The 10232-nt window shown below is 56.9% G+C and overlaps 2 protein-coding genes across 3 annotated transcripts; one reads left to right on the top strand and one right to left on the bottom strand.

Moving 5' to 3' along the window:
- Positions 1-661: 661 nt before the first annotated feature.
- On the top strand, positions 662-3079 carry ULK3 (unc-51 like kinase 3). Its single transcript, XM_026855842.1, has 7 exons — positions 662-784; positions 911-975; positions 1086-1164; positions 1254-1294; positions 1367-1414; positions 1495-1549; positions 1822-3079. The coding sequence occupies exons 2-7, from the start codon at positions 913-915 to the stop codon at positions 1836-1838; spliced, it is 303 nt and encodes a 100-aa protein (XP_026711643.1). The 5' UTR covers positions 662-784; positions 911-912; the 3' UTR covers positions 1839-3079.
- Positions 3080-6663: 3584 nt separating this feature from the next.
- CPLX3 (complexin 3) lies at positions 6664-10226 on the bottom strand. 2 transcript variants are annotated; one of them, XM_026855840.1, is made up of 4 exons: positions 10073-10226; positions 9629-9826; positions 9197-9284; positions 6664-7846 (listed from the first exon to the last, which is right to left on the bottom strand). In XM_026855840.1, the coding sequence occupies exons 2-4, from the start codon at positions 9787-9789 to the stop codon at positions 7622-7624; spliced, it is 474 nt and encodes a 157-aa protein (XP_026711641.1). In that variant the 5' UTR covers positions 9790-9826; positions 10073-10226; the 3' UTR covers positions 6664-7621. The 2 variants fall into 2 exon arrangements, with proteins under 2 accessions (XP_026711641.1, XP_026711640.1); XM_026855839.1 differs by having other exon boundaries at positions 9629-10226.
- Between the last annotated feature and the right edge of the window lie 6 nt (positions 10227-10232).

The raw sequence follows: 10232 nt of genomic DNA, 5'->3' as shown, positions 1-10232 counted from the left end.
TGTCAGCTCGTAAAGGAAGCATGTGAGGATTGAGAATCTGAGTGTTTGGTTTATGAAAAAGACTGCCAAGTGGGAAAACTGATAACTGAACGTATACAATGTCCTTCCTGCGCTGGCAAAAATCTTATCATCAGCAAGTGTGACACAGTGGAGCAGGGTGGAGGACTCTAGCCTTGAGACGATTCCTATGCCCAAATACAGACAACTAAAAGCTAGACATGACCACTCTAGGTTCCTTTTGCAAGCTTTTGGGGCTACCTCAGAGGGAGATTTATTACATTCTAAAATAGGATTTAGGATAGGCCAGACAATCATTCCTTAAAAGCACTCACTTTCTTCCATTGTCTATCAGGAGAGGTTAAATCCAGCTTTTTAATGCCTACAGTTACGTGAAATGAATCTCACTCAGTGTGTTCATCTTCTTCCTGGGCAAACAGGGATATCTGAGCATCTAGCTGCAATTCATAGTAACAGGGCTGCACAGTTCTATCTGCAGACATAAGAGTGCAAATAAACAGCTTTTCCAGAGACAACTCAAGCTTTAAAGTTTCCAAAATTATTGAAAATCTACTACTACATGGGAAACACAGGAGGTAACATAGGGCTGAAATTACAATGTGTCTAGCAATAACTTTGTAGGGGGGTCCCCCCCCCCCCCCCCCCCCCCCCCACTCTGGGCAGGTGGGACAGTACATCTCCCGAGCAGAGGAGCTGAAGGTATTGGTCACCTCCAGCAGCAAGAACCTCCTGCAACAAGGGAACCCAGCCAGAGAGCTTCTTAAAGGTAGTGTGTTTTGGGGACCACCCCCCCTCCCTGGGGTCAGAGCAGGAAGGGGGCACCTGGTGGGGTTTTGGGCTGAAGGGTACCCCACCTCCCCATGGTGCTCTCTATTGCAATGTCCCCTTGCAGAGATGGCCAAGGACAAGCCTCGGCTCTGCGCTGCGCTGGAAGTGGCTTCTGCTGCCATCGCTAAGGTGAGCCGTGGATTTGGGGGTTTCCTCTCCCCTCGAGTGGAAGGGGAAGGAGCAAACCCAGGTGGGGAGGGAGCTGGTGTATATCGCAGCTGCAGCCCGGTCTCTTGCAGGAGGAGGAAGGCAAAGATGACAGTGACACCCTGGAGCTCTACCAGCAGAGCCTGGGGGAGCTGCTGCTCCTCCTGGCCGGTGAGTTGTGGCCGCGGTGGGTGCTGCGGGGCAGGGACAGATCCTGCGCCCGTGGCTGACCTGAGGGCACATCCCTCTTCCCTCTGCAGCGGAGCCTGCGGGGAGGCGACGGGAGCTGCTCCACGCGGAGGTGAGTGCCAGCTGTGGGACAGCAGCGTGTCCCCTTTGGCGTGGCTTTGAAGGGACTCTCTCTCTCCACCAGATCCAGACCCTGATGGCCCGAGCTGAGTACCTGAAAGATCAAATTAAGGTACGGCTGCTTGGCGGGGGGCTCTGGAGCATGCCAGGGAGGGGGTGTGCGGGATGGGAAATGATCCTCTCCTCTGGCAGATGCGGGAGGCACAGTCCATGGGCAAGGAGGCGCTGGCGGAACCCGTCCGGAGCAGTGAGTCCCCATCTCTGTCCCCATCTCTGTCCTCTCTTGTCCCATCAGAGAGGGTTTGGTGAAACAGGCCTGGGGAAGCGTCCCCCCTCGTGGCTGCGGTCCTGTGGTGGGGAGTGTCCCTACAGCTGCAGCAGCCACGGGGATATTTCTGCCTGTGGGTAATCCTCACCCCACACACACTCGGCATGGGGTCATCTGCGCCCGGGTGCCCACTCGGGCTGGGTGATGAGGGTGTGTGCAGCGGAGTGAGTGTCCTCTGTCCCCCGGCACAGGCTGTACCTTGCAGTGAGGCCCCGGAGCCGGCTGGCAGGATGCTGCTCACCGCCCTGGCACGGCTGTGCAGAGATGCCATCGGCAGGGTGGAGGAAACACGAGGCTTTTGTCCCTACTGCATCAGGCTAACCGCCTCAGGGACTCACCCTTGGGCTCCCATGCCTGGAGCGTCCCACGGGAGGGTCCGCAGGACCATCTGCCCCTCTCCACAGGCTCTGGCATCGTCTTTTACCAACAGGCAGAGTCCCCTCCCAGCCCTGCCTCGACCGTCTGCTGCCGCAGCCTTGCCTGACGCGGCAGACAGGTTATTCCACTCTAATTCCCTCTGCTGCCTGTGACGGGCTGGGTATTTTTGTCCTGTCACTGGGCTCTGGCAGAATATCACCCCTGCCAGTCGCATACGTCTCTTGCCTTTTTGCCTGGATGTTTCTTCCACCTCCCAAATTCTTCTGGGGCAGCCCAGAGCATATGCACAGCCCAGACCCACAAAACCCCGCCGGTAGCTCCAGGCTGTTGGTGGTGGCAGCGGGCAGGGAGGGGTCAGGGACGCTGCCTGCGCCTGCCCTCCGCTGTGCCTTTCTCACCCAGCAACTACCTCTCTGCGCCCACGGCCGCTCGTCCAGCCTCGAGCACCCAATTGCACTGTCCCAGCCCAGCCATACCTCCCTCTCGCTGCTGGAGCATCGGGGTCGAGGCTTTTGCTTCCTAAACCTGCCTGCACTGGAGTCTGGCAGGTACTGACTGTGTTTGTCATTTGTGTCATGAGGTGTTGGCAGTGCTCAGCGGGGACTAACTGGTTGTGCATGCTCCTCCGCGGGTATCGTTGTTGAGTAAAACAGATGAGCAGAAATCAATCACCTTCGGGGACAGAGTTGCACGGTTGCAAACAGCGATACCTCCCCAAAGGCAGAGCCTCGGCCTTCTGCCTGCTCTGCTTCTCAGGGCTCTGACAACCTGAATATCCAAATCATATTCCCAGGAGCCCCCCCAGCCCTTCAGAAGTCACTGATCTGGGGTGGTGAGGTCTATCTGTCCTGCAAAGCAAGAGACTTGTCTCAAAATCTACTGTATTTTAAGGGAATGTAATTTATTGTCTTCAATAAACACTTACTTTGGTTTCTCCAACTCCTCCAGTCTTGGGTTTGTGCTTTAAGACCCAAGAGGGATCTCCAGCCAAGTTCAGGACCAGGAGCCAGCCTGGGGTGCTTGGAGTCATTGAGAAGGGCTGGAGACCCCTCGTCCCTGTCCCCCTGCCCAAGACCAGAGCCGGAGGGGTCCCCTCCTCCCCTTCTGCCAGCGCTGGCTGGGAGTGCCCTACCTCCCTGTCCTCCCTGGGGACATGAGGCAGCTGAAGCAAGGTTTGACCTTGTTTTTGCTTCAGATCTTTTTTTTTTTGTGTGTGTGTGCATGTAAAACATCAAGCAGAACAACATGAAAGATTACGTAAAATCACATTTTCTTCAATAGATGTTTATGGTGGGTGAGGAACGGCTGGGCTAGGCAGGGGGTGTAGGGGAAAGGCAGAGGGTTTGGAGCGAATGATGGGGTGATTTGGGGGGACCCTAGGGATGGTCTGAGCCATGGCCCCAGCAAAGCTCCTTCTGAGACTGCCTTCCCCCCAGATGCTGCCCCATAACATGGTTTCTCTCCCCACCACTGCAGCCCCAGCCTTTAGTCCTTTGCCAGCTGCTCCATTCCCAAGCTGTTGGAGGGATTCCTGGGCAGATGTGGCAAGGCATTTTTATGTCTTTTTTGTTATTATTAATATTATTCTGAGCAGAGATTATATCCTGAGGCTTTAAAGAGCTTTCAAAGCCCCTGCCCTCCCCTGGCCCGTGGCTAGCGCAGAGCCGCCGGGCATGGCTGAACCGCCTGGCTGCGGCAGCCGGCGCAGATAATCACATCTGTCTTTACGCTCTGTCGAAGACGCGGCCGAATCTGGAACCTTTTGAAGCGGGGAGAAGCTTCGGCCACTGCCCTGGGGGTGACGGAGCTTGGGGTGCCCTGGCTTTGTGGCAGGGTGGATGGGAGACTTTTCCGCATCAGGGCTCGCCCAAATGCACTGCGCAGGCTGGAGGGCGGGAGGCACGAGGCGAGCAGTCCCCAGCCCGGCAGCGTGGGGCCACCTCCGGCAGTGGCCTCTGCCACTGGGGCATGGCTTTGGCCGAGCGGGGAGGAGCGAGCGCTGCCATGCTCCGGCCACCTTCTGTCAGGGTTATGGCAAAGCCCAGTGGGGAAGCGTGCTAAAGCAGTCCTGCCTCCCATCAAAGGGCTTTTCCAGCCTGGCACCTCCCGAGCCGGCTCTTGGGTCTGGCTTGTCACCTGGGGAGGGACACAGGGACGGCAGATGGATTTATCACCCTCCTTCTACCAGCATGTGGGTTACTCAGTGATGTGAGTTCGCTTAATGGGCTTTAAAGAAAGAGGGTTGGGAGAAGCTGGGTCAGCGTGTGGAGCCAATCCCGGGCTCTCCCCTGTGCTCTTTAATCCGGATTAATCCCACTATCTGCCCAGCAGCACAGCGATGCTGCCCTGGGATGGATGGGGCCATCCCTTCCTGCAGCAGCTTGCAAGGAGCTTTAATTGCCTGCAAAAAGAAAAACAAAGCATTCAGTGGAGATCCCCCATCCTTTGATGCCAGTTCATTTGTTTCGGTGCTTTAACGATTGCTCAGTTAATGCTTTCTCCACTGGGGAAACCACTCACGTCATCCCGCGCTCACCAGCAGAAAGGAGGCCTGATTCTGCAGCCGTACGCTGAGGGGTTGCTCCACGCCGGTGCAGGGGAGCAGGAGCTCTGCCCACCCACGGGGCATCTATGGATAAATTCTGCTGCTGGCAGAGATCCTCCAGCAGCCAGTAAGGGCTTGCTTGGACAAATCCACCCCAAACCTGGCCCCATAGGTGAGGGAATTATGTAGGAGTTTATAGTGTAGACAAGAAAAAAATAGATTTTCTTCTTTAATCTGCACTAATTCTTTGCTTTAAGGTTTTTTAGCCCGTGTGTTGATGCCCGGAGCAGTCATATGGCGTGCAGGCAGCCGGGGTGCTCAGCTGCAGGGATGCCCGAGGACCTGGCAGTGGGGAATGCTGGCAAACGGGATGCATGCCTCGATGGGCAGGGGACAAGCAGGAGGAGGGCTGCCTGCCCCTGCTCCCCCCACCCCAAACCCTCCTCCCTGATACGGGCACCAGGCCAGCGACGGGAGCAGGGCTGCAGGCTCAGAGCATCCTCGGAGCTCACGACGCTTTTCCGGGAACGTTTTGCTGAGGCTTAACACATCGTGGATCCAAGCGGGGAGAGCGCGTGCTGCTTGCTTTTCACATGCCTGGGGGTCATGGTGCCTCCTAAAATAAACCCGCCAAGCTTCACGCGGCCTTTGCGTGGTGGCACGTGGGCCGGGAGCGAGCATGGAGCCGAGCTGAGGGTCCGTGGCTGAGGGAGCGGGTAAAGGGAGCAAAATAAAAGGTGGGGGAGAGGGTCCAGGCTGTGTCCTGGTGGGGTTACACCAGTTATGGGTGGGATGAACCAAAGGGCTGCATCCTCCAGCCCCATCTCCCTCCCTCTGCTGTGGTCAGGGTCCCGCTCGCCCACAGTGTGTTTTATTGATCAGGCCTTGCCATCAGCCAGGGATTTAAAAGCCAAGGCAGGGTGGAGGGCTTGGCTTGGTCAGCGTCTGCTCTCTGCTATCCCTTTCCTGGTGGGGGATTAGATGAGCTTGGCCTGAGCCTCAGGTATGATCTCCTTTCAGAACTAAAGCCGCTTCTGCCAACGTTCCCTCTCCTTTCTTGCCAGCCTCCAGTGCTGGGGGGGGCTGGGGCAGGGCTCTGCCTGGGGCAGATCTCCCCGGAGCTTCTGGTGTGTCTCTGCAGGGCTGGAGAGCAGCCTGGTCCCTGGGGCTGGAGGGCTGTGGTGACGGGTGATCCCGTGGGATGACGTGATGCGTGTCCCCGTGGGCAGAGCATCACACCTGAGCTGCAGCCAGGAGCCTGAGCTGCCTCTGTCTGTCCTGCAGCCAAAGCAGCGGCTGATTTCCTCTGAGAGGTGAGACAGCCTCTGACTTCGGAGGTTAGGAGGAGTTCCTCAGGACTACCTGGCCCCTGCATGGTATGACTGAGGGCAGGCAGCAATCTCCTGGCTGTACCAGGGAGCATTTTCTCAGCCCAGCAGCCTCAGGCATGGCCTGGTCCAGCATCCTTGCTGTAATAAATAAATAAATAATAATAATAATAATAGTTTCCCAGCACCTTCCCCTGCTTTTTCCTGAATGACCCAACTACCCTGCAAATGCAAATAGCAGTTAATCTGCTCCACTAGGATCTGGAGCAGTAAATTCCCAGCCTGTGCCAAGTTTTTCCAGGAAGCCTCGCTGCAGGAGCCCATCACCCACGGGGATGCTGGCAGGCTGGAGCTGCTCTGGCTTGAAGTCACACCTGTATTTATCACGGTCTCATCCCCACAGAGACATGTCCTTGCTCGGAGCAGTGCCATGGACACCCTGCAGTACCCATGAGACTGAGGCAGGGAGCTGGTGAGTGCTCTGAGGCTTTTTACTAAAATAGCCAAAAATCTGTGAAATCTGGGGGTTTTATTTGCTTTTAAAGCTGTCTGCCAACAAAGACCTGCTCATAGCATCCCTTTGGTTCGAAACATGGCAAAACACCTGACCACAACCAGGCATGATGTGTTCTTCCGAATGATGCTGCAAGAGATTCCTCCCTTGAGCTCCTGTCACTGCTTCCCCCTGCCCTGTAGAGGAGATGCACCTGATCTCTCTACACCCCTTGTACCTTGGGGTACCCCAAAACCTTTATCAGGAAAGTACTGCTCGAGGAGAAAAATAGATGCATAGACATCTCCTGGTATTTATTCCATCGGTTAAACAGTACCATGGCACGGGGACAGCATAGGAGGTGGAGAGACACTCAGCTGAGCACAGCGCACAACTACAGCACAGCAGAAAAGGAGGAGATTTTCCCTTATCACTTTGTTCTCCTGGGAGGAACAAGGACACGAGTGGATCCCACCCCGGGAGAGGGAGGGTGTGCCACTGCCACTCTGGGGAAGGGCTGGTGTGGGTTCAGATGAGCACTGAGGAGGGGGTTTATTCCTCTCTGGCATTAATTCAGGTTTTATCCCTCTTGTCCTCAACACCCCCCTTCCTGCTGGGCAAAATGGGATCCTTCCCAGCTGGCTCCTTTGGGGGGGATCCTCAAGGAAAAAGCAGTTGGTATTTCTTGCATGGATGAGATGTCATTTTTTGTGTGACGGGTAAGGGATGCAGGCTGAGGTGGGAGGGGAGAGGTATTTCACATTGTGCCTCATTCTTGCAAAGAAATTTGGAGCCTCTCTGTCATTTCTAGGAGGCTTGGATGAAGTGTGTAGGCAGAGACACGGTGTATGGCCACAGCGCTGCTGGAAAGCCTTTGCCTTCCCGCACTGATGTGGTTCAGTAACACTCCGAGGTCACTCAGGGCTTCCCTTCCCTACAACCCACCCAGCTCTCGCTAAAGACACACTGCCACGGGCACAGGAGGAGGCGTTGGGGTATGGAGGGGACATGCTGGCTCTTTGCTCTAACCTCAGACCAGAGAACAAAACAAAAACCACACATCAGGGACGTTTGGGTCAGGGACTTGAGGCTCACACGGCTCAGAAGGAGGACCCGACTCACACAAGGCAAGGGTGACAACATCAGTGGGGTCCCCGCTGCAGGCAACAGCCACCGCCAGACCCTTCGCTGCAAGCCCTCCCTTCTGCCCCACCGTCATGTTGATGGGGAGGAGGCATTCAGCCGCCTCACATCACCACGCATTTCTCAGCCGATTGCTTCAGGTCCTCTAGTGTGGCCGAAGCTTTGTCTTTCAAGGAGTCAAGGTCCAGGTTCTGGATGTTGCTGAGCTGGCCGATAACCGAGTTCTTCTCTTCCTCCTCCTCGTTGTCCTGCTCGATCATCTTGGCCAGCTCTTTGGGCAGCTCCACGTCGCCTCCCACCAGCTGGATCTGGTTGTCATCCGTTTCATTCTGAAATGGGCCAGGAGAAAGTCAGGCGGGGGATGTTGCAGGTGGGAATAGAGGCTTCTGGAGGCACTAAAGGCACATGCAAAGATCACAGCAAGGACTTTGGGCTGTCTTCCCATTTTAAGGTCCACGTGGGTTGGTCCCCGGGGCTCACAGCCATGCTCGTGCTGCGGGTCGGACACTGACCCAGAGGGGACATGGCTCAGTAGAGCCTGGGCACACACCAACAGACACAGCGAGACTGGAGATGGAACCCTGAGTGTGCTAGCATCAGTATAAATTGCTTTCAGCTCGCATTAGAGTGGTTGGGGAGGTTTAGGCACCAATTAAGGTATATGTGTGCTTAATGACTGTGCCCACCGGAGATCGGGGTCAGCTCTGCGCTGGAGAGCCACGGGGAGACTGCAAGAGGCAGGCAGCTGCCAGGCAGGATCAGTGATAAGCAGAAGGAACTTGTCGAAAGATTAGAAGGGACATCTCAAGCATGAAAGCAACAAAAGGATCGGGGGGCCAGATCTGAACAAATCCCCGTTTCCCCTGGAGAAAAAAAAATCTCCATCTTTTTTTTTTTTTTGCCTTTTCTAGCTTTTGGCAAGAGAAAAATTAATTATCCAGCTGTTTATTTCCTGGCAATAAAAGGCGGTGTGAGAAGCAGTGGGGTGTGCATCCAGGCTGGTTGAACAATATCAAACAATCTGAACAATATCACTTGGCTTAGCTGACCTTCCTGAACTAATATTAGCCCAGCTCCAATTTAGAGTATTCACCACTGAGAGACTCTTGCTGGATAAAGGGTGGGCTGGGGAGAGAAGAGCTTGTGGCAGTTCCAAGAATGGCTGAATTATCCCTTGATTAAATTGTTTCTAGTGAATAATTCATCAGGCGGAAATTCCAAAATAGGAGTTTAGGTAGGAAATGTCTGCCAAATAATCTGGGGAAAGGAGCTGGCTAATCCAGCTGGGAAGGTGTAACTCCAGCTCCGCTCCCAGCTACAGCGCTGAGAGTCTGGGGCAAAGGCGGCTTTCCCTCATCCAGCTGGATTTAAGGCCACGAAAGAGAGGAAGAGTGGGATCAAGCAAGGCAGAGGGGGTGTGTGGGGGGTCCTACTGTTTAGGGCTGGTGGCTTGCGGTGCTCAAGGGTGATGGGAAGGGGCCAAGATTTGCGTGGAAGGATGCTTTTTAGGGCAACTGATTTGCACGTGGGCTTTGTAGCCCAAAACCCTGCCCAGGCAAGCGGGTCCGGTGCCCCTTCCCCTCCCTGCAGAGCAGGGGTGTTGTCTGGCCCCCCGCAACCCCATCGCCAAGCCCCCGCTGAGGGCTCCCTGTGTGTCCCCCTGCCCGGCACGGCCGTACCTTGGGGAGCCTGTACTTGTCTCGGAAGTGGGACCTGAACGTGGCCCTCTCCGCCTTGCGCTGGGCAAACTGGGCGTCTCTCTCCATCCTGTGAACCATGTGGGGCAGTTACCGGCAGCTGGGGCCCCCAGTCCCCGCGTTTGAGCACCTCTCCCCCCACCCCCCCCAGCCTGGGTACCCCCCATCTGCTCTGCAAAGTCCCAGTTCCCTAGATTCCGCCTCCCCCCCAGTGCAGCCTGAAAGAAGAAAACAATCCCATCTCCCGGGCGAGGAAGCGGATTAAGGGATTAGGGGGTTCATTAAACTCCCTCAGGGCCCTGCGGCCCCCAGCGCTGTCTCCCCCCAGCCTCCCGTGTGTGGGACCGAGGGCTGCAGAGGGAGCACCCCGTTACCCACCGGGATCCCCCGGTACCCGGTGCCGGTTTCACTTACTTCTCCTCCACCAGCTGCCGCTGATATTCCTCGTACTCCTCGCGGGTCATGCCCTGCGCCTCGGCCGGGGACTTCTCGCTCTCGCTCTTCTCCTCGCCCCCCAGACCACCCGTCAGGTTCTTCAGCTGCCCCCCCACCATGCTCTTCACCATGAACGCCATGGCCGCGGTCCCGGGGGAGCCCGGCGGTCGGGGGAGCGGTGAGAACCGGGGCTAACGGGGAGATGGAGTTCTGGGGTACCGAGGGAGATGGGGGTGCTGAGCTATGGGGGAGCCCGCGGGACCGGGCTAAGAGTGAACCGGAGCACTTGGTGCCGGGAAGCTGCGGTGCTGCGGGTGCGAGTTCCCGGGGCGCCGGAGCACCGGGCTGTCGGGGAGTCGGGGTCAGCGGAGCCGAGTTCGCGGGCTGCCGGGGGTGTCCGGGCTGCCGGGGGTGTCCGGGCTGCCGGGGGCGTCCGGGCTGCGGGGTGCCGTGGAACCGAGCTGCGGGGCTGCCCGAGTACCGGGTTATCGGAGGAGCCGGGATGCAGCGGAGCCGAGTTCCCGGGGGAACGGGGGTGTCCGGGGCTCAGCGGGGCCGCGCCGCCCCGCCGCCCATGGCGGGG

The sequence above is a fragment of the Athene cunicularia genome (assembly GCF_003259725.1).
Source record: "Athene cunicularia isolate RWA chromosome 10 unlocalized genomic scaffold, athCun1 chr10_part1, whole genome shotgun sequence".
Classification (NCBI taxonomy): Eukaryota; Metazoa; Chordata; class Aves; order Strigiformes; family Strigidae; genus Athene; species Athene cunicularia.
Note: the sequence above shows the minus strand (reverse complement) of the source record. Positions and strands in the feature narration are given on the sequence as shown.